At 43.8% G+C, this 27,624-nt stretch overlaps 1 protein-coding gene and 1 long non-coding RNA gene across 7 annotated transcripts in view; one reads left to right on the forward strand and one right to left on the reverse strand.

Moving 5' to 3' along the window:
* Positions 1-27,624, forward strand: part of LOC141370373 (uncharacterized) — a 213,686-nt gene that overhangs the window by 54,573 nt on the left and 131,489 nt on the right. The window lies entirely within an intron of this gene.
* Positions 18,919-27,624, reverse strand: part of GRIA3 (glutamate ionotropic receptor AMPA type subunit 3) — a 280,967-nt gene continuing 272,261 nt past the window's right edge. For 4 of the 6 annotated variants that reach the window (XM_073879199.1, XM_073879198.1, XM_073879197.1 and 1 more), the window contains 2 exons: positions 25,410-25,657; positions 18,919-21,157 (listed from right to left, as the gene is read on the reverse strand). In XM_073879199.1, the coding sequence (XP_073735300.1) occupies positions 25,412-25,657 (246 nt within the window). In that variant the 3' untranslated portion in view covers positions 18,919-21,157; positions 25,410-25,411. Of the gene's footprint in view, positions 21,158-25,398; positions 25,658-27,624 lie in introns of those variants that run through there. The other 2 variants (XM_073879200.1, XR_012374364.1) reach the window with 2 other exon arrangements.

Raw genomic sequence — 27,624 nt, forward strand, 5'->3', positions numbered from 1 at the left:
GACCCTAAGTACCCACAGACAATATCTGATGTAATTAAAGGAAGGAAGGAAGTTAGAAGGATTAATGAGATAAAATATACAAACTGTATAAAATGGTGCCTTGGCACATAGCAAACACTCACAAAGTGTGTAATTATGGGTACAAATACACATCCGGAATAGTTGTACATCTATTTACCTTGCTTCTGCTAAATAGTTCTTGACAAACTAAAATGTTTTTCTCTTTTTTTTTCCCTTCCCTATGGTCTCTTAGACTACATTAAAAGCACCATATAAAATATTTTCTGATTTATCTCAAAATATTTAGCTGCTAGAAGTAGATTTAAAATTTTTTTTTTCTATTAAGTGTTCTAGAAATATAAATGTAGCATGTTAGCAGCTTCTAACATATTTCATTTTGCTTCAGTGGCTACGAGGTGTGGGTTACCACTTGTCTGTAAGTTAGTTGTGGAACTCTATCAAGTAGGAGTTTCTCTGTGACTAATTTTCCTTTTATTTCTGTGGTTTCTTTGCATTTTGTCGCTCAAATTTCAGAGCTTTTTTTTTTTTTTAAAGATTTTATTTATTTATTCGAGAGAGAGAGGATGAGAGATAGCACGAGAGGGAAGAGGGTCAGAGGGAGAGGCAGACTCCCCGCTGAGCAGGGAGCCCGATGCGGGACTCGATCCCGGGACTCCAGGATCATGACCTGAGCCGAAGGCAGTCGCTTAACCAACTGAGCCACCCAGGCGCCCCTCAAATTTCAGAGCTTTAAAGTGTGATGAATTTTGCATTAACACAAATCTTAGAGATAACAGTAGAATTGACATTTCTTCATTAAAGCAACTGCAGATCTGGGCTTTTCATCCTGCCAACCTTGGCCAACTCCTTAGACTTCTGCAGCCATCACCAAATGGTCTCCCATTTCCTGGAACTCAGACAGTTTTTTTTCCTAAGGCCAAATTTTGAGGTCCATCCACTAAAGCAGTTTCTGGCTAGTAGAGGCTTCTCTGAACTTGGTGTTCTTCTGGGCATGCTCAACAGTTGAATAGTTCCACCGACTGGTGGGAAATGAATGGGAAAAGCAGATGAAATGAAAAAATGGGGGAAAGGTCCTGTATGAGAAACCAGGAAGCATTCCACCTCACCTTCATCTAGATAGTTGTCAAGTAGCTATGAGTTATGACAGCACAGTCTGTGTTAGACAACCCACTTCTCTGCTCTTGTGCTCTGTCAAATATATACATCACATTAGCTGGTCGGCTCCCCTTGGTCTTACTCTACCACATGATTGTCCCACTTATACCTGCCCGTATACATGATACCTTTATACTTGTCTATGTATTGAGCAGATATCTTTAAAATAATTAAGTGGTTCCCATCGTCTTTATGATAAAATTCACACCTCTTGCCATGGTGGCCAAGGTCTTTCCTGTTTTGATGTTGCCTTATTTTCCCATCTGGCCTAAACTCCCTCTACTCCCCACTTCATAGGTTATACTCCAGCCACACTGAAATTCATCACCCACACCCACCAGCCACCAGCCACGGCTCACCACCAATAATCAACAACCACCAACCTCTCACCAACCCTGCCCACTCCCAGTAAGTCCTGCTTACTAGGTCAGTCCATTAGGCCTCTCCATCTCCAGCCATACCCAATAGCCCTGGCCACCACCACCATTTCTGCCCCCCAGATATGTCTACCAACAGTAGTCCAATTTACTCCCCCTACTTCCCAACCCTGTGGCTTAGTCCTGTTGATTCTCCTCAATATCTCATTAAATGTCCTATGCATCGGTTCTCTTCTCCCTAATTCTTCCTTGTTCTAGATCAAACCACCACCATCTCTCCCCTGGAATACTGCATCAGCCTCCTGACTAGGCTCCCTGCCTCCAGGTTAGCCTCTCTCCAGTCCATCCAATGCATGCTCCTAGAGTGATCTTTCTGACATCTAAATATGACCATATCCTCCCCCTTATAAAAGACGGTGATGGTCATTAGTGCTGTCTACTAAATATATCTGGCTCTCCATTCTTCTAGGCACAGGGTAGGATCACACTTCTTTAGCCCCTTGAAGTTAGGTATGATTGTATGACCCACTTTAGTCAATGAAATGTGAGCAGAAGTGCTGAATGACGTCTTGTGACAGAAACTTCAAGAGCCAGTGTACAATTTGCCCTATTCTCTGTCTCTTTGGTTCCCGGTGGTGGCTATTCTGTTAGTCTGCATCCACAAGTGAGAGGCCCCCAGACTAGTCACAATAGATATGTGGCATGACTAAGAAACAAACCCTGTTGTTTGAAATCACTGATTTTGGGGTTTTTACTGCAGCATAATCTGGCATACTTTGAGTAATACAAAGACTAAGGTAAAGCTCAAACTCTTCAGCAAAATATTGATATCTTTTATAACCTGACCTCCACCTTTCAGTCTCATTTTATACTATTTCTCTTCTCACATCCTACGCTCTAGACAAACTACCGTTCCTGGTATGTGCTCTTGGGCTTTCCTGCTTTGGTTATTTGCTGTTTCACCTGTGCTTCTAACTAAGCGTGCCCAAAAACCATCTCTCCCTCTTTAAACTCTGATAGCATTTTTATCTGGTTCATTTTTCTATTTGCATCAGAATTTCTTATATGTGTATTTTATCTAGTCTGTTTACCCGGAATCTCCTTCATGCCAGGGTTTCGGTCTAAATCATCTTTGTATTCATTTACATATTTAGGCCAATGCTCTTGATCGTGTTAGCACTTAAAGATTTGTCAAATGAGTGTACTCTGTTCCTGAAATACAGTATAATTATAATAATCATCTTAATTTTTACAGTAGGGTTTTTTAAATGTAAAAAATAGCTTTATTGAGGTATAATTGATATACAAAAAACCCTGCACATGTTTAAGGTATACAATTGATAGGTTTGGACATATGCATACACCTGTGATACTATCACTACAATGAAGGTGATAAAACATTATCCATCACCTCTATAAGTTTCCTTGCAACCCTCCCCTTTTTTGTTGTGGTAAGAACACTTAATATGAGATCTACCCTCTTCACACAATTTTAAGTGCACAATACCATGTTGTTAACTATAGGAACTGTGTTGTACAGCAGATTTCTAGAACTCTTTCACCTTACATAATCGAGACTTGATACCCATTGAACAATCATGCCCCATTTCCCTCTCCTCCCCGCCGTTGGTAACCACCATTCTGTTCTCTGCTTCTATGAGTTTGACCTCACATAAATGGAGTCATACAGTATATGTCCTCCTGAGACTGGCTTATTTCACTTAGCAGAATGTCCTCAAGGTTCATCCATGTTGCCACAAATGATTGGATTTGCTTCTTTATAGGCTGAGTAATATTCCATGATACGTATATACCACATTTTCTTTATCCATTCATCTGTTGATGGACATTTGTATTGATTCCATATTTTGGCTCTTGTGAATAATGGGAGAGTTTGTTTTGTGTCACTGGGTGGGGTAGGAAGTGTAGGGAACTGATTAGGGGGATGGGATGGAAAAGGAAAAAGGGGAGGGAAAAGTGACGTTCATGCATCGTTACCTGGCATCTGCCCAAACCCTAACACTGTGCTAGGCACTATGAAGAATTTCCAGGAAGAGGACACTACTCTTGACCCCATGAACTTATTGTCTGGTGTGGTGACAGAACATTATATGCACGAAGCCATATAAAACAGATGGAGATTATAGTACAGACCTGAATTACTGAAATCCTGTCCCAGACAGTGAATTTTCAACTATTTCTGCAATATGCTATTGTATCTCTAAGGCTATTACAAAAATTTTCAAGCAAGGTTAGCAACAGTGTACCTCAATTAAAAAAATTGCCATGCATTTAAATTAAGGGGGAGGGGGCAAAGAACAAAATCGTGATTGTTGCAAATCCAAACCATGACCAACAGCAGGCTGTTGTGGATGTGAAAAAACTGGCTGAGTTGGAACTTGCTCCCACTCGGATTTCTGTGGTTGATTCTATTCTGTGTGACTGGATAGCATTTTTAATCTCCGAAGCTCTTTGAGGCAATCTGACATGTTTTAAATGTCGTGTGTGTGTGTGTGTCTGTGTGGTGGTGGTGGTGGTGATAAATGTTTCACGTTTATCCTGGGGGTAGGGGGGCTGGGAGGCTGGAAGGCCCTGATCTGCCACATTTGCCTATTTCTGTGGTGTCAATACTCCTACCATGGCTAATTGGAAAACTGCCAATTGAACATTGACTGTGGAGTTGGGAAGGGGGGCGTACAGTTAGCTCTCAAAAGCCCCTGCATGCAGGCTCCAATGCACCACTTAGTGAAGGGGTGGGTGGGAGGAGGGAGGCAGAATGAGGGGTGAGGGTAGGCCCGGATATAAATAAGCAAAGGAACTGCCTTAAAGACCCTAAAGTAAGAAGCAAGGCCAGAAGTTTGGATAATTTTGAACTACAGTAGTCCCTGGAACAATATGTGTTTGACTGCGCTGGTCCATTTCTATGTGAATGTTTTCCAATAAATACAGCACAGGCCTGTAAATGTATTTTCTCTTCCTTGTGATTTTCTTAAAGATATATATTTTTTAATTTATTTGTCAGAATGAGAGAGAGAGAGAGAGCACAAGCAGGGGGAGCGGCAGGCAGAGGGAGAAGCAGACTCTCCGCTGGGCAAGGAGCCCAGTGCAGATATGGGGCTCAATCCCAGGACCCTGGGATCATGACCTGAGCTGAAAGCAGACACTTAACCGACTGAGCCACCCAGGAGCCCCCTGCCCTTTTTTAAAAGACTGATTCTGCATTTTTAAGAAGTTACTCACTTTGAAACTCATCTATAGTGATACAAATCAGAATAGTGGTTGCCTTCTGGGTATAGATGGGGAGGAGGCATGGAGAAGCATTCTGGGGTGCTGAAAACTTTCCGTATCTTGATCTGGGTAGTGATTATGCGTGTTCATTTTATATCTCAATAATAAATAAATAATCATAAACAGTTTGCTCACTTTGAACATCCTGTCCCTTCCCTGCCAAATGTTTCTTCTAGGTATATGTTAGATCAGAAATAGTGGGAAGGGAGTGAGTGGGAGGCAGGGAAGAAATACAAATTATCTTATTAGGCAATGCGCATCCCAATACCTACTATATGTGATGTGTTTTGCACAGTGTATATTTCACACTGTACATTATTCATTACACACTCGGTGGTATTAGCTAGGAAATTGGGATCAGGTAAATAATACCAGGAAGTAATGACTGTTGACATTACATGTAGTAATCTGTTTTCCTGGAACAAACTGCAAATGTTTTCTGTTTGGAATTAATACAGTATTTTAAATTTTATCCATAAAAATGACTAATGAGATTGAATCCATTAGTTTAATGGAATATCACAATCATTATTCCAAACTTATTTATATTGCAATCAGTAGAATGGGATGTCTCTTCCAAATAAGAAAATGAATGTGAATGCCAAAGATTTTCTCTTATTTAATTTTAATAATTGTAAATCATCATATGTGTTATGTATTTTTCATATTTATGCCTGTAAATAAATCCCACCAGAGAAAATAAAATAGGGGAAAGCCACATTAAACTTGCGAACTTTTTCTCTCAGATGGTTTTAGGGCTCTGTTTCCACAATGAAATGATCAGCATTAAGGCATGGTCCCTACTGAGGGTCAGGTATAGGCCAGGAGTAATGGACAAGGGAAGACTCATGGCATGACACTCATGATGTGAAGCATTTCAGAGGAGCCTTGCATCTCACCAGAATATTTGTCAAGGCGAGAGTTTCTAATCAAGACTTTGGAAAATCCTGGAATGGCAATTCCTTTTGGAAAAAATGTTAAAAAAATTATGAGTGGGATGTTTTTGACTCCACTGCCTCTAGAAATTAGCCAATCAGCAGGCTTGAAATTTTACTATTAGACACTCATTCCTTTGGTTTGAATATTGCCTCTGCAGGATGGCCCAATTAAAATATCATTCCATTTACAATTTGGGGTTAGCAAGTTTCTTAACCTGTCTGTGCCTCAGTTTCCTCATTTGTAAAGTGGAGAAAGTAAGAGAACCTGCATCACAGGCTTGTGATGATGTAATAGTAAATATGACTCTCACACCAAGGCATGGTTGATTTATCATATTGTCAAGTCTCTTTCCCAAAGGTACAATTTCAGAGATGGCACTCAGAAAGAACGAATTAAATCGGAGACTTCTATATGGTGCTGTGTCCCTTATAGGAAAAATAGAGGGTTCAGGAACCAAGGAGTAGAAACAGGAATGGCCCCACTAGCCGTCACTCCCAGTGACCTGCTGGAGGATTTTGTGTTTCCTGTCTCTACAACTCTCTGCTTCACAGTGTAAAGGGGATACATTCTCCCCAGGGGACACAATAAAGATCCCATTGACCTATAAGTTACAACTGGCACTTGGACCCTTTGTGCTCCTTGTGTCCAATGACCAGCAGCCAAGAACAGGACTCACCAGCCTATCAGGTATAATTTGCCCTCTTTGGCAAGAGATAGGAATAATGTTCCACAATGAGAATAGAGAGGAATATGTGTGGAACTTGGATGACTCATCTGGGTGCCCCCTGATAGTCCCCTAGGCTGTTGTAAAACTGAGTGAGCAGCATGTGCAGCAACCCCACTCTGAGAAGGGTATGGTTTACTGGGGGCTCTGATCTTTCAGGAATGAGGGTTTGGCTCAGACTATCAGATGAACCACCAAAACCTGCCAAGGTGATAGCTGAGGGGAATTTAGAATGGATAGTGGAAGAGAAAGGCAATGAGTACAGTTACAGCCCAAGACCAAGTTGAACTGCAGTTGGGAGGCTGCACTTTATACTACCAGTGTCCCTGTTGTAAGGGCCACAGGAGCCCTGGAGGGGCTTTTCCCTGAACATGTGTGGAGAAGCAGATCAACACAATACAAGGACAGACTGTGGCAGACCCAGCAGATGTGTCGCTCAGATCCCTCTTCAAGAAAGTGTTTGCTGCCCAGCTGCAAGGAGAGTAATTACTTGGCAGCCACCAGCTGTTAGCACCTTCAAGGTTGGCCTCAGCTTTTGAGCCAAGGTCATGCTCTGCTTGGAGCAACCTCTGGCCAATGACTGACTGAGGCAGTGGTACCAGAACCCCACCACTTCTGTCTAGCATGAGACGCCTCCAATGAGACTCTTTCCTCCAGAAATCCCCCATTGGGCTGCCAGAATCTTTTTCATGTCTGCACCAAGTCTGATTGCCTCTCCTACCCCAGACCTGCTTCCTTCCTTCTCCTGCATAGGTGTCACTCCCCAATAAATCTCAATGTCTGCTTCCTGGACAACCTTTCTTTCCTGCATTCTAGTGTTCTGAGAGGCCAGTTGCTTCTGGATGTTGTGCTATGTGACATGACCGATGGATCCCCCGGTCACGGGCCTACTCCCGTATCTCCTTTGTCGTAAAGGTGGTCTCCCTTGTTGAATTTCACACTTGGGGGTCATGCATTCCGTAAGTACCTGGATAGTGGTTCTGCTTGAGGTTCTGCAGGTAGGAAAAACAAACCCATACCCAAAATAGATATCTATCCCTGTGCAAATGAACTGCTGGCCCTTCCAGGATAGATGCGGTGACTGCAGTAAACTTACTACCAAGTGACTGATTGGTCTCCTTGGGGGATGCTACCATACCAGGGCTTCAGCTTTGGTTACTGTTACTGGCCATTTACACATTTATAGGCGTAACAGCCAAATAAATCACCCTAAGTGAGTGAGAGTGCATCCGTACTTTTGGGCCCGTACATTGCCCTAGTTCCTCCCACTATGCTGTGCCTTTCAGGAGCACATTTTGCCAGTGTTTGGGTAGTTGATGAAGAAGGGTGGTTAGCATCATTTTGTTTACTTGATGTCTAGTAGCTCTTCCATGGTAGATCCCTTCTGATGGATGTTAACATTTGATACAAAAATCTTCACCATTCATGCCTGCTCCCATATGCCAATCTACGTACCTCTATTCCAGAATCTGTTTTTATTTTCTTCCTGATTTTCCCATTTTCCTCCTTCCAAGGCCCTGACCCAGCCATTCACCACTGCCTATCAGGATTCATTCTATCCTGGAGCGTGACTCCTCCCACACAATGTAGATGATTAGGTACACATCCTGTAGTTTTGTCCATTGGGTATTTTTCCCCTCTAGGCTTTCTTTCAAGGTTACCCCTGAGTGAAGCTGTAATGTAGTCACTTTCTGTTTTTGGCTTGCATTGTATATCAAGATAACCCATCTGTAAACCAAATTCAGAGTTTTTCTTTTTCCTTCAGTTTGTTGTAGGTGAACCCTTCAGGATGGTCATCAGTGTGAGATGAAGGAAGGGTGCTGGTATAGCTGTGGTAGGTAACATGAGAGTTGGGGCTACCTTCTCATGAAGCTTGCCAGGGTCTACTGGTTCAGCTTGTGCTAGGCCCTGGATGTGCCATTTCCATGTTACCGTGGATTGCTTCTAGGCCTCCTTGATGTTAAGACTTGGTGGGGACCCAGCACATAATGGGCATTTCTAGATGCATGGTCACTCTTCCATGGTCAAGCATTCTATTTCTCTCATGGCCTATAGCTTGCCAGGAGCTATTTTCCAAAAGGTGTGTACGTCCTCTGGCATTGCTTTGTCCTAGAACTCTAGAGGCCTGCATTGTGATTGTCTCACATCTCTTTAATAAATTCAACACTGCATTTTTTTTTTTCAACACCAAAACCTCCAACAACACAAGGTCTGCCAGGTGGTATGGCCCAGGTAGCCTGGTTGCTTGCTCCATGGCTTAAATCTACTGTGGGGTCCTTTCTTGCTGTAGACCCTGCTCAAAATGGGTAAGGCTTTTGTTTCACCCATTACATGGGCCAGAGCAGTATTCCTGTGTATGGAATGCATTGCCTCCAGAACCCAAACAGACCTATCAGGCATTGTGTTTACTTCTTTAGAGTAGAGTTTACAAGATTCAACAATTTGTCTCTTGGGAGAGGATATTCCCGCGTGCCCCTGATATTAGACCTCCTAATCACTGTACTGAATTATTAGGTCCCTAAATCTTTAAAGCACTTTTTTCCTCACCCTCTGGAGCATGTATCTTACCAAAGCCATCCTCATGCTGGACACCTGAGGCTTATTCTTCTGGATCAACGTGATGATGTCGATCGATGTAAGAGATCAATGTGATCATGTCCTGCGGAATGTCCAAATGGCCCATATCTCTCTGGACTCCATTATTACAGAGGGTATGAGGATTAACATAGCCCTGAGGCAAAATTGCACATGTGTTTGTTTTCTTTTTCATATGAATGCTCCCTGTTTTCTGTCCTCTTTCCTGATCGATATAGGAAGGAAGGCATTGACCAGATCGATAGCTAGTTGCATGTCATGTACCTGAAGCCAGGGGGCTATGTCTTGGTTGAGTCTGTGGTAGTCTACAGTCATTCTCCAGGATCCATCTAGTTAATTAAGGGATTCAATTTTGTAATTAAGCAGGATATTATAGGAAGTGCCACCCTTGTGTTGTTTAAATTTTTACAAGTGACAGTGATTTCCACCATCCCCCTCAGGATGTGATATAACTTTTGATGTACCATCTTATTTAGTTACGGGGGGGGGGGAGGGAGGCAGCTTCAGAAACTTCTATTTGGCTTTCTCCACTATAGCCAAGGACTCAATAGAGGGATTACTCCAACGGCCAAATACGTCAATCCCAACTACATATTCAGGTATCATGAAAATAACCATCAGGTGAGTTGGCAGACCCAGGGGATCCACAGAGAGGCTTTGGCCAGAACTCCATTTATTACCTGACGCCCATGTGACCCCACTCTAACAAGGGGACATGATGATGTTTCATGTCTCCAAGTGTCAATGTCAACTCAGACCCTCGGTCTAACAGTCCTTGAAATGTCTGGGTATTTCTCTTTCCACAGCATACAGTAAATGTACAGCATATACAGTAAACTTACCCAAGTAAATGACTGTGGGTCCCTTTGGTGAGGACTGGAGGAAGTAATGGTGTTGCAGGATTCTGTCCCTGGGTGCCATATCTCCCGTCAGTGGGTTCTGGAACTGAAAATTAGCTTAGATCTGGAAACTTGACTAGAAATCATGATTTTTTTTTAATTGGGAAGACTAACCTCAAATTTTGGATTATGTATTCTTACTCTCTTTAGTTTATCATATATGTTAAGCAATACCCTGTTTGCCTATCTACTTGCATCTAGGGATGCTTTGTTTTATTAATCATCTCTTTAACTCCCTATAGATTAGGCCCGCTTGGTTGCCACTCTAGTCTTGTCTGCTGTTCCAATAATTACAAACCCCTGGCTGCTGGTGGCTCAACTCTATCACCTGGACTCTATTGCTGGCAGGTAGAGAGGATTGCTTATCATTTCCATTTCTTTCAACAAATTCAGGGACAACCTCCATTATCATCTGCCCTGGCCTGCAGGGAGAGCTATCACTGAACTTCTTGGTGATGCTGCTGTCCCGCTCGCCAGCATTCCTCATGGCCTTGGTGAATGCTGTGTTCCCTTAGCCCTCACGTGAGGACTATGTTCCTCCAGTGGGTCCTCTGGCTTCATATGATATATCCACTCCAGTACGTCCATGTCCCTCAGCCTTTTAAGTCCTTCCTCTGCTATCTGCCACAATAACTCAGGAATTTCAGTACCACTCACTGTGGGTCATTGCTTTTCTCTAGTCTTGCAGAGGAGCCACTGCTAAACAGCGAGTTTACACCAACTTCTGGGAGCCCTGCTAGGGTGTTAAGTCCTGTATCCCAAGAAAGTGCCTCCAAACCCACAAACTCTCCCTTATCCAGTCTTAACTTAAAACACTTCTCAATTAATCACCTGCAGAATCTAGTCCCGCCGGTATTCCCTTAACTCCTGCCAGCGCATGCTGGCTAGATCTTCTAGTTCCTTCGGGGTATAGTCCTTTTCCTCCCCTGTCACGTTTAGCTTGTTTTGGGGAGGGTTGTGCTGCTCACAGTCCTGTTGTTTTGTGCGGGAAAGACCTCTGTATTGTCTCCTTATACAGAAGAAGTACTAGCTCTTATTTGGGAGGCGTGGGCTCAGAAGTTTCAGAGAAGACTGGGGAGTCAAAACCGTCAGGAGCATTCACTTAGATGTCCCCACCCCGTGTGTCAGGGTGCTGGGTTTTCCCAACCAAGGACCCTGACTTTGGCATAACATACTTGCCTCAGTTGAGCATTCAACTATCCTTGCAATTCAGCTACTCTAATGGTCAAATCCTGGGTTTGATCTTCACCTTTTTATGCTCACCATTGCATGAAATGAGAGTATGTGTAAGCTAAAGAGATTGTACTATACAGTGGCTAATTGAACATAATAAAAAAAATAAAGAGACTGTTGGGTTCTCACATTTAGTGTTTACAAAAGATTTATTTGAGAGCGAGAAAGAGAGAGAGAGAAGGGGGGGCAGAGGGAGAGAGTCCTCAAGCAGACTCCCCACTTAGTGTGGAGCCTGATATGGGCTTGATCCCAGGACCCCAAGATCATGACCTGAGTCGAAATCAACTGACTGAACCACCCATGTGCCCCTCACATTTAGTTTTTGTTATTTGCACTCAGCTTTTTCTTATCTGTTTTTAGTGCATCAATGTAACTATTCAGAAAGCATCAGATCCCATTTTCTTTATATTTATAATTCTCCCATACATTTCAAATGCTTGAGTCATTCCACCAGCTAGTGCCTCTTTTCCACTGGCCCCTTCTTCCAAAACACCACAGGTGAAAGCTTTAACAATTGGACTGACCTCTCCTGCCAGGGGTTGTCTGTGCACAACTTCCCACTGGGAATAGGGTCCTCATTACTACCGTAGTGGTGAGGGATCCAGTCCCCAAACCCCATCTACGGCCTGCTTTCTTGGGACCACTTCTGGTACCAAATCTCATGGGTCAGACTCTCAGAGAAGCAGGTGTTGATGGGTTAGGAATGCAAAAGTAAATTAGGGAGTAACACCTGTGAAGGAATAAGGACAAAGGAGCAAAAATTGAGCAGGGGGGGCATCAGACTGTGGTGTGGACCTGATAAAGTCTCTGCCAGCCCAAGGGGGCTTTCTGGAGCCAAGATTGCTCATTATAGAAGTCCTGTACTGCGTGGACATGGTTAGGTTCCATTGCTTTGCTTAGTCATTAGCTGGGGGTTACCCCGAGAGAATGTGATTTTATAACCATCTTGCTCAGTCACTGGCTGCAGGCTGCCCCAACAAGAGTGTGATCTCTGTTCAAAACCTGAGGTGGAGTCTGGAGAGCCTAACAGCTGGAGGCTATCAGGTGCCTACACAGCTTGCAGCTGGGCAGTAAGTTATTTCTTAAAGGGGAGTATGAGAGGTGCATAACTATGTCTCCCACATGGACTGAGCCTAATACCACTGTATATGAACTAAATTTATCTGTTCCGACTAAAATTTATGTGGCCCTCCCACCATCCATCCAGTGGGTAAGTCTCACAAAGGAGATTACATTTGCACATCTGAGTGTCCCATGACTGAATGCATGACCTTGATAGAGTGTAGCAGCTTGGGGCATTGGCCAGGGAGGCCACCCATAGGGGTGGTGATGGTGCCTAGTGCAGGAGATACTCCGCATCCAGAGGAAGTTGAGGGCTTGGCTGCCTGGATAGTTGGTGATGAGGTGGGCCTTCTTTTGGGAGAAGAGAGACATTGAGAAGATGGCGGGCTGTGGAAAACTGCCTTTTATGACTAATTATGTGGAAGGTAGACTTCTTTGGACACAAAGTTTGTGAGTTTTTTCATTTTCATTTTGTACAGTATGAGGTGGCACCTCTTCTCTGTCCTCAACACTGCTTCCTAAGTTATGCCTCTGGGTTATTTTTCCACTCCCCCATTTCATTCATTTGTTCATCAGACATGTACAATTCTGTTTCATTTGTGGAAATGACTAAGAGAGACTCTGCCCATGGTCTCGGCCAATGATCTAGTAGGGAAGATGATATAACGTTATAGTGCTATGAAAAAGGCAAGCACTACCAGGATGGAATAGAGAGAAAGTCTCTAACTCCATCCTGGGGGGAGAGGACAGTCAGGAAGTTTTCCCAGAAGAAATGATGCCAATTTGGTCTTACAAACTATGAGTTAGTCAGGCATAAAGGTGAGGGGAAGGGAATTCCAGGTAGGTGGAGAAGCATATGCAAAACCACGGAAGCATGAAAAGACATGGCAGGAAGACATGGCAGAGCCAGGAATTTTCTGTAGTTGAATATGACAAGGTCTTAGTGCAGTAGAGAATGGAGGTGAAGAGGTGGTGAACAACGAAGCTGAAGAAATGGGCAAGAGGCAGGTTATGAAATGTCTTTTATGGTAAACTAAGGGATTTACTCTTTTTTTATTTTTTTTAAAGATTTTGTTTATTTGACAGAGACACAGCGAGAGAGGGAACACAAGCAGGGGGAGTGGGAGAGGGAGAAGCAGGCTTCCTGCAGAGCAGGGAGCCCTATGCGGGGCTTGATCCCAGGACCCTGGGATCATGACCTGAGCCGAAGGCAGCCGCCTAACTGACTGAGCCACCCAGGTGCCCTGGGATTTACTCTTTTTTTAAAAGAGATTTTGTTTATTCATTTGAGAGAGAGAGAGAGAGTGCACAGCAGGAGGGGAAGAGGGAGAAGGAGAGAGAGAATCTCAGGCAGACTGCACACCCAGTGTGGAGCCCGACATGGGGCTCTATCTCACAACACTAAGGGATTTACCCTTATGCCACAGGGCAATGAAGAGTGACAAGATCCAAAGAATCATTCTGGCTGTAGTGTGGAGGGTGAATTGGGGGAACAAAAACTGCAAACAAGAGGAACAGTTGAGGCTATTGAATTAGGTCATATGGAAAGTGTTACAAGCTCAAACTAAGATAGGGATTCACAGAAGGAGTTTTCAGATTTCAGAGTTAAGACTTGACTGAGGGTAAAAATGGGGTAGGTAGCTCACAAGGTTGATAACCGGGATTCAGTTTCTGGATTGGGTGCTTGGGTTTATGGTGGTGATTAACACCCTGTCCTACTGTCCTCTCTGCATGGCCCAACCCTCTGCGGCAGTGGCAAGAGTAAGGAAGGAGAGCTAAAGAGTGGGCTGCTTAGATTACTCAGAACGCTTACACAAATACACATGCTTGGCTTTATAGAGACTGGATGCAACCCCCCTATCCATTCTTTCCTTGTTCTTTGTTTGGTTCCATGCAGGCTCCTCCTCATATCTCCCCGAGCGTTATGAGAACCATCTTTTTATATTATGCTTCCAAATGTGATTTGTGTAGCTTGTCTGGAATCTGCACATTCCTTCACTGGTGACAACTCTAGTTGATTTTCTTCCATGTGAGTGCAAATCATATTATAATTCTGAGATCCAAAAGATGAGAAGAATCATACACTTACTTTCCACTGCATCTTATAGCTCTACAGGTTGATGTTAAACTGACCTATTTGTTTTTTTATTGTCATTGTACTGTGAATTCTGCTTCTGAGTGCAAGCCCATTTTTCTCAGATCGTCACATCTACCAGTTCTAAAGTTTATTAGATTTATTCCTATATTTTTCTTTACTCTTTATCAATGGGGTTTTAAGTCAGGATGGAGACTCTTTTTTTTTGAGATGGAAATGGGGACTTGAGAGACAGCATAATACGGGTGGAAATGGAAACTATGGGATAGTTTCCCAGATAGATACCCAGAGAGAGTGTGCAAGGGGAGAAGAGAGGAAGAAACATGGTGGAACTCAGGAGAACACTGACATTAAGAGATAGAAAAGGAGACCAGGAAGCAGGAGAGAAATTAGCAGCAACAGGGTAGGAGGAAGACCGGGAGAGAGTGCTGTTACAGAAGTCAAAGGAATAGAAATTTTCAAGGTGGGACAGGTTAATAGCATCAAATTCTGGAAAGAGGCCAAATAAGATAATGACTATCAAGTAGGGCAAAGTAGGGGTTAGCAAGCTTTTTATGTAAAGAGCAAGTTAGTAAATATGTTAGACTTTGTGGGCAATACTGTTGCAAGTACTCAATTCTGCAATTGTAGGGTGAAAGCAGCCACAGATAATATGTAAATGAATGGGATGGCTGTGTTTCAATAAAACTTTATTAACAAAAACAGGCAGTGGGCCACATTTAGCCTGTGGGCCAAAGTTTGCCATCCATTGCTATAAAGTGGGATTTGCAGTTTACTGATGACCTTGTCAAGAGCAGTTCTTCTGGAGTGGTGGGGTAGAAGCCATAGTACAATTGCTGAGGAATAAGAGATGGGGAGTAACAAGCTTTTCCAAAGCTCTATTGTAAGTGGGGAAAATGTAGGCCTTAAAAGTCATTACCAGGTTGAGAGTGGGTTTCCAGTCTTTCAAGAAAATTAGCACTCTCATGGGGGAAGATGGCAATGTTGTCTGGAAATATTTGTAAAACTGTTTCCTCCATCAGCCTACATTCAAGGTTCTTGCGAGCTGTTGCCAGAGCTTTGACTTGTGTAGGCTTCGTGACTATTTATTAGGAAGAATTTAAATCAGCCATTTTGCTACAGAATTGAAACTCAGTGAAACCACTGAAAGGCCAATTTTGCCAAATCTGCTGGCACGGGGAGAGGATTATTTCTTAGGCTGACATTGCAGCTTCTTTTATACTTGTATTTACTTTTTATTTATTATTTATTTTTTTGAGAGTGAGCGAGCAAGAGAGAGTGTGTGTGTGAGTGGGGAGAGGGGCCGAGGGAGAGGGAGAGAATCTTAAGTAGACTCTGTGCTGAGTGTGGACTCCAAGGCGGGCCTCGGATTTCAAGACCCTGAGATGACCTGAGCCAAAATCAAGAGTCGGATTCTTAACTGACTGAGCCACCCAGGCACCTTGGTTCTTTTATACTTGTATAGCAAGGGCATTGTGAGTCAATAAATAAGCAAATATCTCCTGCTTCGAGGGTGGCAGGAAAGTGATCATTCTGAGGTTCTCAGCAGCTAGGGGCCTACAAGGGCCAGGTGTGACCCTTCAGTTGAAGAGGCTCACAGCTTTGGAGGCACAAAAGTTCCACCTGACTGTATTAGGAAGCACACATCTGAAGGAAGAGGCAGGAGGAAAGTCTTCATGTTAGGCTCCTTATAGTTCTTTTTCTGAGCTAAGTGCTGGGCATGAATGCATGTAGATTCATTGTCTACCTTGCCACCAAGCCTGCAGGCCCCCTGAGGGCAGGAGCCAAGTTTGCTCCTGCATCATCTGTGACGTTACAAGGACAATGCCTGTCAAAGAGCTTGGGCAGCTTGCCTGTTCAAATGAGTTTGTGAACCCTCGGTTTTGAGGATGCTAAGGAAGTGGCGGTAGTTTTGGGACAATGACAGACCCTCCATAATACCTCCCTCCATCCTCTCCTGACAACAGTGACAAAAGGCCTCCCAGGAAGCCTTTTGAGAAAGCCCAAAAGTGTGCCCTGCGTCTTCACTGAATATGAATGTCTTGTCTATGACTCCTAGTCTTAGATGTGCGGGACATCTCCTAGCACCTCATTCTTTGGCTTTCAGTTCTAGAGGCAAGTTTCATTAATTCTCCATGCCGCTTTTCACTCTCTTCTAAGTCCAGAGTGATGGGGGTGAAACCGTCAGTCTCTCCAGTGGCCCCAGACTCAAAAGAGCCTTCCTGTTGGGATGCCACGTTCTGTGTGTGCCCACAACTGAATGCAGATATATTGCTGCTGAGTGTCCTCTCTGCCAAATGATCTGGTAATAAACTGGTGCCCCAAAGCCCAGTCCAACGGGGTGAGGATAAGAGGGGAGGGGTAGGGCCTGGAGCAGCTGACTAGCTGGCTCTGATTGATAGGAGGTTTTGGTGATATAACTGGCTCGTGGCCCTTCTTGAGACAGCATGTAACTCTATCTTCTGCTTCCCGGAGTCTGCATTTTTTTTAATGATTTTATTTATTTATTTACATATTATCTGTGGTTGCTTCCACCCTATAATGGCAGAGAGAGCATGAGAGCATGAGTGGGGTGAGGGACAGAGGGAGAAACAGACTCCCCACTGAGCAGGGAGCCCGACAAGGGACTCGATCCCAGGACCCTGAGATCATGACCTGAGCCGAAGGCAGACACTTCACCAACTGAGCCACCCAGGCGTCCCGCAGGACTCTACATTCTGAGGAATAATGGTTCTGCTTCTTGCTTCTCAATGTGTTCTCCTCCTCTAGGTTCATCTCCCCAAGTCACAGTCAACCCTCTCTCCCCACCCAATATCAGGCAGATGATTTACAGTTCTTGCCTGAGCCTACCAAGGTTTCCTTGAGTATATTTGCCTTTCCCATTGGAAGATTTTATGATGCGATTGGATATGAATCTTGACAGGCAAGGAAACCAATGCAGGGACCAAGGGGCATTTTCCTTTGGTGCGTGGGCAGGGGGCATGTAGGATTTGAAGCTCAGGACCGTTTTGCAGACCTGGTTGGCAAGTCTGACCTGATGTGTAAGCAAGAGATATAGCTACCTGCAGTGTGATCTGAGAAAGACTACTCGTATTCCTTTCACTTCTCCCTCCCACCAAGGGGGAGAAAAACAAAAAACAAAAACCTAAACCCCACCTGAACCCAAATTGCACTCTATCATCCTCTGCCATAGCACCTAAGAGTGGCTTTTCCTTCGGCGTAAGCAATTGAAAGTTCCCGTTAAAATAGAAATCTATTATTTCAAAAGATCTGGGGGGCATCATTTGGTACTTGAACTGATTTTTATCAGCCACCCCCCCCCAGGGAACCACTACTCCAATCTGGTCACTGAATCTGCTCCCTAGGGACTCAATTCTCTGCCGGTGAGACTGCTGTGGGTGTCCCAACCGAAGACGAGGAAAGCAACTGAAGGGTCATAAAGCATGATGGTTGGCCAGCCCGTTGCCATTTCCGAGGACAGTGAAGATGGGAGGCCTCCCGACCAAATTAACCTCAGTGTGTTTACATCAGCCTACACTTGAGAATCTTCTGAGAGCTTTCCTTTCCCACTCTGAGTTTTCTGTCTCCAAGGCCTCGTGCTCCCTGTTCCAAACTCCACAACCCCCGATAGCTTCCTTCCGTTGTCACTCTAGCATCTCAGCTGCCCTTTTCTTCTTTCCTGGCTCAGCAGCAAATGATCCCTTCCTTCCCTCCTATCATTATCCCCTGTTTCCTATGGGGATCAGAATATAAAACTGGCCTCTACATAAACACTTGCCATATGTATTGGATAAAACCGTATTCCATATTCAGAATCTACAAATCAGACTAGATCTGCGGCCTTTCATTTCTCTTGCAGAACCGTCGTAAAATCAGTACAGTCCTGAGTTCATTACTTCTCTCTGCACTCTAGATCAGTGACCCTGGGTGGAATGAAGTTTCTTTTCCAATGGAACGTGAAGTTACTCTCAGGAATTTAGACCGCAGTATAAACCGTAGCCAATTACCTAAGAGCACCAGGACACATACTTTGTAATGATGTGGGCAAGCAATTGGAAGTGTTATTGAAGAACATCAATGCTTAGTTTGGGCACTTTGCTGGGAGGTCAGATCTGGAGAAGGGAGGATGGGAGACCAAGGTTAGGGTCAAAGCCTCTGAGGAGAGGGTCCCCAAAGGTGGAGGAGACAAAGAATGGGAACGGAAGGCCCTGAGGTCAAACTTTCCCTATCAATGAAGTCCTGCTTCTTGCTGCTTGTAGACACCAACTCGCTGTTGGTGATCCCCACAATCCTAACCTAAGGTCTGGGTGGCACACTGCTATTTAGGTCAAGGGCTCTGAGCCTGACTGTGTGTGGTTGCAGTTGAGTGTCGGGCGGGGGTGGCGTCATCCTTTATGAGAATCACCAGCAAGGTGACTGTGACATCGTTGGCAAAGCTTCTGGTGGGAAGCAAATTAGTGAACAATAACGTCTTGGCACCTGCATCCAAGTAAATTTTAAACAGTCAAAGCATAGACACGGAATGCTTTCTTTACAATTTTATTTACAAAATGTATTAAAACTTTGTACAATACCTCATGGCAATGAGGCTCCGTAATTTATGCCCACACATGCAATTTACGCTTTTTCGGCCATTAGTTTGCTTGGCAATTTTTCTGTTCACTGAAGTACAGCTTTAACAACGAAAAGAAAAGAATCGGAAAAAAAAAAATCCTCAAGTGACTACCGCCAAACTCCCATAGCTTGAAGTTAGTAGCAGAGATTTGAAGCAATCAATGTTTTTTTTAAACATGCAAGTTTTTAAAAAATAACAAACCAATTTACCTGCCTCTTCATTCCCAGTGAAGTTTCCTCTGAAAAACTGATTTGAGTCAATAAACATACATTTCTCTTTATACAGTGCCTCTGAAAACATTTGTGTGTAGGTCGGTTGATTTGTTTTATACAATTTCACATTTGCACGGCGTCAGCTTCCTGCTCTGGACATCATAGCATTCAGAAGTTGAAAGTCACAGGTTCATGAAAACAAAACAGAACAAAAACACAACAGCTTTCTTTTGTTTGTTCAATACCATTTAAAATTTGACAGGTGAGTTATTCGCTGATGACACAATTTTTGGAATCAAAGTTTATATTACACTTTTCTGGAAACGTTTCATTGGAACGAGACTTCTTCCTTCCTTTTCTGAAGACAAGAGCAAATGGGCAGCGAGTCGGCTAAGCATCTAAAGGTCACACTTGGGAAATGAATTCGAGCTCCTAGTTTTTACAGTCTGGAAACTTCCCAATGCACGTCACTGATGAGAGCGAACTACTGAACTACAGAAAGCATACGTCATTATATAGGAGGTAATTAGTGAGCGGAGACTATTTCCTCTGACTGTTCTGATAATGCCAACGGCAGGTGCGCAATTAGTTACTTGATAGCCCATGGAGCAGTGGAGCGTTCTTCTGAGAGAGCCAGTGGAGAGACGGCTCCGAGCAAGGACCTAGGAATGATGCTGAGGCCCTGGGTTTAGCAGTAGGTTTGGGAATGCGTTTTAGTCTTTGCAAACTAGAAAAGGACACATGCAGTCTGACGGAGAGCCACGGGCAGTAACAGGCAACAGCTGGGAAGACAGACCTAGCAAGAGTAAAAGTCGGACTGAGAACTGTGGTCTGAACCCACTGGCCCGCCTGGCGACGCGGTCCTGTCTCCGAGGTGTACACTTGAAAGGCATATACTTAGCGGAGAAAGCAGAGCTAGACACAGTGTTGTTTCTGAGAAAGATACTCTAAACACATTTGGGAGTGTAGGCAGCATTTCCCTCACCTCAATGCTAAATACTCAGCTGTATTGACTCAAAATGCACACTGAAGCAAGAAAAACAGATCTGTGAGCTGCAATTCCAGGCTTCTTGGAGAGCCCCGGGATCCGTTTTAGGAAAGCACCGAGAGGTTTGCCTGATAGTGCCCCGTCCCTTGCTACACACAAAAGTCAATTTCGAAAGCTCTGTTAATCCCTTCACCGAGTGGGAAGTTATCAAAGCATTTTCATGAAACCATTTCAAGAACACAGAGAAGTCAAGGCTTAGTCCCTTTTCCAAAGTGTTTGAATTTTCTTATGTGTCGCATTTACATTCTAAAGATACACACATTTCAGCAATGTTGAAAGGAAAGAGGGTGCACACAACATCACTACCAACAGGAACTACCAAAAACATCTGGTCAGCAGATCCTAGAAGAAATGCCAGTCTGTCTTCCCAAACACAGGGAGTCAGAGATTTTTTTTTTTTAATCAGGAGGAATTAATTATTTTAGCTGAGATGGGCCTATTTGCTGAACTGGAATTAAAAATTTTTTTGTGCGTGTGTGTGTGTGCTGTGTGCATGTGCATGTGTGTGTGCGTGTGTATATTAAAGAACGTGGTGTTTGTATATTGAGCAGTGGTATCAAAGAATGGCTTTTGTTGAATTGACTTTGTTTTAATAAGATTTTTTTTTCGCATACTGGAATCTTGCATGTCCATTTTTTTTGTTGGTTTTATTTTAATTTTTTTTCAAGCAAAGCAAAAAGATTTCAATGATGGTTTGCATTGTCGCGAGTCTCAGAGTGTTCCGTAAGGCACTGAAGGAAAAAAACATCAGTTTTTCCTATTGAAAGGTCATTGCACCATCAGCAATATTCGTGTCACGCCCGACACCAAGGAGAGTGAAATCTGGCTCAGGATCCTTGAAGCAGCCACGTTTTCGGTGATTCCTCTCATCACATGCCGCCAGTGGGACGGGACCTGCAAAGGCAAGGGGGTAACTTCCATGTGAACAGGCTTTCTCTTAGGGATTTCGACGTTTCTTATGGCTCAGTCTATCTTGGACGAGAACCATGAGTGTTTTCTCAAACTGGCATCACTGGGGCTGCACCCAGTTTGACTGGCTTTAGGCAACAAGTCTATTTAAATTCTCTTTCCCGATGCAAATGCTTTGCCATCGGTTAAATTAGGTTCCTTCTCTACTGTGCCTTGTACTAAGGAATATACGGATGTCACATGAAGTCTAACTCCAGGCATTGATCACTTAGGATGCAGGTAGACTAGGAAGTCTTGGTAGCATTTATATAGAGATGTGCAGAACAACTAACCTGCAGGCTGTATTCTGATTGCAGAACCTGTGGCAGGGAACTGTTTACCTAAGACAGAGGATAAACAGTGTTCTGTGTGGCTTGCTCAATTGAAATCCATTTGACTGCGAGAAGAAAATGTGCCGTTCATTGCTGGAAAGGTGACAGCTTGTCTCTCTTAATACCTACAGCTTTGGTTATTCCAATATGAAAATAGCACATGGACTTTAAAGGGGCAGCACATACCAGAAAGAGGTCAGAACGGTGGTACCCAGGCTTGGCATCCATGGGGTCTTTGCTTGGATGTTAGAGGCCTGATTGGGATGCTGATGCTGCCCCCACCGTAGGAGGGATTAACCTGGGCAGGGCATTCATTTGCCCCTGACGCTGAAGCCCGCAGGGCACTCTCCTGCTTCCTCTTCAAGCTCATACCCCTCTCCTCCATCCTTTCCCTCTATACCAAGGGAACCCTTGTTTTTCTCCTGAGCCGACAATTTCCCCAGCAAGAATGTTTATGCATGGGCTGCAGAAGGAAAATTGATCATTTTGAAAATGGGCCACATGGACAAAGTTAACATTTTCTGGGAAGACAAAACGGAACTGTCTTAGGGGAAAAATGGAAATCGTTTCCCTTAACTTCAGGCATCTTGAGGTCTTGAAAATGAGAAGCATTTCAAAAATATTGTTGAAGAAACCAAAGAAGCTAGAAGTAGCTCTTGACAGCAATGGGGAATTTGGGAAGAGTCTCTTAAGACAATTAGCAGAGCCAACTCTAGGGTGCAGGGAATCTGGAACACTCGGCGGCCAGTCACCTGCCGAGGCATGCTTGGGGGCCACCCTTCCAGGAGTTGGTCTTTATTAACCAGGTTTCACCTGGATCATATTTTTGCAGGTGATTTGCCCTGGAGTCAGTTTTCCTGAAGAATTAATGGTACCACAAACTCCTAAGGCGGGCTCTGATAATTAGCAATAAAAGTAAAATCTCAGGGTGCCTCTTGATCTCTGTGCCCCTGCACAGGCCGTGACAGATTGAGGCCAATTCGGAGAACTGGAAGCCTAATAACTAGGTAACAAATAAGTCCTTAGGAGGTCTTCCAGAACTTCATGGGAATTAAAAGATGGTTGGATATAGGGCTCACCCTTCACTTAACCAACATTACGTGACCAAACTGGCTGAGAGCAGCAGAGAGGTTTCTGTTTCCTGCTCAGCTTGCTGTGTGCCTCTTGGACTGACACATGGAAGGATTTTTCTGGCATCCTCTGAGGCTTTTCCTTCTTGTGTGGAGACTTCACATAGACTCAGAGGACAGATTTGTTTGCTGAGGCTTTCCCCAGCTTTTCTTTTCATCCTAGGATGGTTGCCAAGGTGCTAGCTAACTGGGCCCTAACCACATTGGCATTGATGTCTATTAAATGTGATTTTTGCCTCTTTTAGCCTGAATTTTGCCTCACAAAGTGGATCAACCAAGATGACTAAAGGGAAGCCAAGGAGACAGATGTTGTGGCAATCTTGTTTCTGGGTTTCCATTTGGGGACTGCAACATTCTGCCCAGAGGCTTGCCGATCCCCAGCTTTCTCTTTCTTTCTCTTCCTCTCTTTGTCTCTCTCTTCCTCTTTCTGTCCTTCCCCCTCTGCCCTTCCCTCCCTCTTTCCTTTCCTTCCTTAAGTTACATGCCCTGAGATCATTTTCTCTAGAATCTTACTACTCCCTGGACCAGCAGCAGCAACATGGCCTGGGAGATTGTGAGAAATGGAGACTCTCAGGTAGCATCGCAGACCTGTTCAACCTAAACCTGCATTTTCATAAGTTCCCCACGTGATTCATGACATACACTGATGTTTAAGAAGCACTGCTCTGGGGCTTTAACAAGAGACTGAGGCTGTAGTAGTCGAGAAGTAGAGACTATAGCTTCCTGGATGGAATGGCTGGTAATAAAGAGGGTCTGGGGCCTGTGTGACCCCGAGTCCTGATACTTGTCTCAGAAAGATTCTTTTTGGGGAAAGCAGGAGATATTGACTATACAACCTCACATGCAATGTGTAAGAAGTGAGGCACATGCCTTTTTTGGTAAAAAAGTGGGACACAGACTTAGGATCTGCTTTCCATTTGATGGGATCCCGTTGGGATTTCAAGGTTCCTGGAGGCCACCAGGCCATGGGTGGTTAGAAGCAGAATGGTTTAGCAAAGGGAATCCAGCTATGGGAGGAAGGAGGACTGGGTCCTAGTCCTAGAATGGCCACTACCTAGTTGTGTTGCCTTGAGCAAGTCACTCGGCGTGACTGGGTCTTAGTTACCTGAAAGGGAAAACACTTCGTGACTCATTGCCTCAAATGAGGCAATAGATGTGAGAGCACTTGGAAAACTGTTATGCCGATTTCAGATGTATTCTTTCTTTGGATGCCAGTATTTCAGAATTTGGGATATAATTAAGGTAAGCTGAAATCACCCATGTTCTACTCTCTGAAAAAGCAAATCACGTGCCCCGAATTGTAATGGACGTATATAACATACTCAAGAGTAAAATATTGTAAGCACACTGGAACATGAAACACTTGCATGCAAACAATGCTAATTACAGATGGATCTATGTATTGTCCATTCAGCAATGCAATGGGAACACTTGGTGGGTTAGTTCATGTTGTGGCAGAGGGTTGCGGTCTGCAGTAGGAGAGAATAACCAGCAACTTCACCAAACAAGATAATGCTTTCCATGGTGAAGACACATGATTTATGTATGATTTATGTGCATGAAATATTATTTAAAAGGAGGCTGAATTTCGTTCCACAATATGAAATACAAGGAGATCAAAATGCAAATACTGCATTTGTAGAAACTCGAGAGCATTCAAGGAATTCGTGTTGATGTTGACTCATGAGGTAAAACACCTCCCACCTAGAATGAGGGCTGTGAAGTTGCTAATTGTTCTGTTCCCCTTCAGATAGGTGTGTTAGTGATGACAGATGCACTTGGAGGTAACAAGACTATATTCTCTTAAACACTTCGAGAATGGACAGATTAGCCCACTTCAAGCTTGCCTTTGAACACATCTGAGCTACTGGTTGGGGTAGGGATGGGGGTTTGGCTGTAGCTGCCGGAGTCAAGGTGGCATCAGTCAGGTTCATCTAAGTATAGATTTGGGGCAGCCAACAGCAGGGAGCCTAGACTGTTCTTTGGGAGACACTTACCTGAATATCAATTCCAAGAAAGGGACAACAAAGGAACTCAAAGATTAAAGAAATGGTCTCAGGCTTAGGCTTAAGAGAACCACTGTGCCCTTACAGAAGCACTGCATTTGTCAAGACGTCAGTGCCCCACTCCCATTCCTCACTCTACCATAGGTTCCAGGGCCGCTGCTTTCTCTAGAACTGCACTGTCCAATACGGCAGCCACATGAGACCACTGAACACTCGACAGGTGGCTAGTACGAGTTGAGATGTAGCAGAAGTATAAAATACACCCCAGATTTCTAAGATGTAGCATGAAGAAAATAACATAAACTATCTCATTCACTTTTGATATTGAGAACATGTTGAGATGAGATCTTGGATATGTTAAGGTAAAGAAAATGTAGCATTAAATTAATTTCACTTGTGTTACTTTTAAAAAGTGTGGTGAGTAGAGCACTTCAGATGATACATGGGGTTCACATATGTGGTTCACAAACATTCCCATTGAACAGCGCTGCTCTAGAGAATATCTTCTCCTTTTGGATCACACACCACAGTACGATTACGACGGCGCTATTAGAAAAGCAGCACCGCCTGACAAGAAAGTGCAACCATTGTTCTCAAAGAATCAAATGGTTGCAAAGAACAGACCATACTTGAAACAACAAACTGAAGTAAAAAAACAAAGAGAGAGAAAGAGAGAGAGATTAACATATAGTAAGGTAAGGCTGATTAGTTTACTAGACCTTGACCGTACCCCTAGATCTTAACACTCTCTGTTCCATACACGTTGTAGCCTTCTCTGTATGTAGCGTAATTTTGAGTGTTGGTGGCAGGAGCAGGCTTAAAGTTTTGGGTGTTCTTTGTGAGTTTCATGCGTTTGGACTCTGCCCGTGATTTGTAACAGAATTCTATCAAGGCCACCATCATGGCCAGCCCCAGACCTCCGACAAGTATATAGAAAACGCCTGCCACATTGCTCAGGCTCAGAGCGCTGGTCTTGTCCTAAGAGAAATGAACAACGCGATTAGTTCTTGGGGAAAACACAAGCAATGGGACATTACAATACATGACAACTATATAGGATAGTTCTAAGTTGCAAAATAACTAAACATTGATGTAAATAAGTGTTATGAGTCGACTCTGGCAACTGGCTGATGTTTCACAATGGCCTGCAAGATGGTAGATTGTGCTTCTGTTGACAGTTGTGGTCCTCACCTAGCTGTTCATTTACTTTGACTCCTTAATTCCTTTGGTACCTCAACATGGTGTCAAGGACTAAATAAAACAGCACTTGGCCACGGGAGCAAAAGTGTAAACACAAGCCCAATTCATTCCTCCGCTGGCCGCAAAGTGCCATTTGCCAGAGTTGAGATGTGCCATAATCTCTAGAAATGTAACACTCTTTTCATTTGGGAACTTGAAGCACTCTTTCCCCTCTCTGGCCCGCAACGCCCCTTTCTCCCTCATTCTCCCTGTGACAAACTTGTCAACAACTTGTCTTTAAGATACCAGGTGAGAATATTAGAGGTTCCTGATATTCTTCTCTGAGGAGTTACTTAGCGAGGGTTTGTTTAAAAGGGATTAACTCTCCCCTTTCCCCTGGTGGCTGAGAGATTGCTCCCTTTGGGGACTGGTTGCTGAGCTCGCATCCTCAGGGCAGCAAGTCTTCACGCTGCTGGAACAAGGGCCCAGCACAAAGAATTGGCTCCCTTCCATCTTCCTGAGAATTTAAGGAAAACTGTCAGGAGGACCCACTGGGTCCTGAATTGGCTCCATACAAATCAGAAAGCTTTTCTAAAAGGCTGATGATTAAAAAAAAAAAAAAAATCCAGCTCATTTTTAGCTTTACTCCAGGGAATGTAGTGAATTATTAAAAAAAAAAAATACTATGCTTCTCTGTTTTCTATTTAAAATGGGAGAAAAAAATTGAGGAAGCCGGTCAGTGACTTTCAGGTCGAACTGTGCAAGTCTGACTATCTGCCTGTATGAAAAAGCAAAAACTGAACTGCCGAACAATGGAAAGAAAAAAGTTGGTGCCTTGAGCCCTACCTTGAGGTAGGACACACCAAGGGCCCGGAGCCTTTCTTTGAAAAAAATAAAATAAAATAGCATTTTGTAGTCTTTTTAGAGGGAATGTAACCATTTTGCTGCTGAATGCCATTGAATGGAATACCCAGATTGTCACATCAGTAAATTGGATATCGTATTGACATGGTAACACAGTGAACAGATAATGGCCACGTCCTAATTCTATTGCTATAGGAGCCAGCACTATACTTGTTTACTTTAATAAGAAGGCCAATTGGAATTGAATTGCATGGTCGGGGAGGGGGTATGTGTGAGCCTCACGTCTACAACAACCTCTCAAATAGTCACTCTTCTAGGGTGAATGACAGGTAACTATAGAGAAGTGGGAATTTCTGTCACTTATGAAACAATGGATCATTTCCTTAAGGAGGCTGGCCAGGCTCTCTGCAAGGAATGCCCCACGGTCCACTAGGAAATGGACCAGTTCTGGCAACCCTCCCTCTGCCCTGAGATTGCTCCACGTATGTGGTATTTGACGGGGGAAAAGGACATAGCCTTGGACATAAGCCGCGTTAGGTCATAGCAACAAGAACAGTTTCCATTTCTACGTATTTAAGTTTCACAGAATTCCCTGTCATGGGATGTGGAAAACCAGTAGCAAAATGGTTCACTGCACAGGGAAATGAGTGGCATTTCATGAAATGAATTAACTGATACCACAATATTAGTTCAAAAAAAGGCAAGGCAAAAATTGAAACTAAAAAGAACTTTCTTAGGGGAGCAAAGGGGGCAGGAAGGAGGCGGGGAAGAGTGTTTCATGCTTATCAATGTGATGTTATCCTGACAATGTATACCCTTAAGGAGCATGCGACTAAATTTGAAAAGTATTACGTACAGAGATTCAAATGACACCTTTGGAAGAGAGAAGTGTGACAGACTTA

The sequence above is a fragment of the Callorhinus ursinus genome, unplaced genomic scaffold (assembly GCF_003265705.2).
Source record: "Callorhinus ursinus isolate GAN/ISIS: 27379988/994484 unplaced genomic scaffold, GSC_fseal_2.0 scaffold33, whole genome shotgun sequence".
NCBI lineage: Eukaryota > Metazoa > Chordata > Mammalia > Carnivora > Otariidae > Callorhinus > Callorhinus ursinus.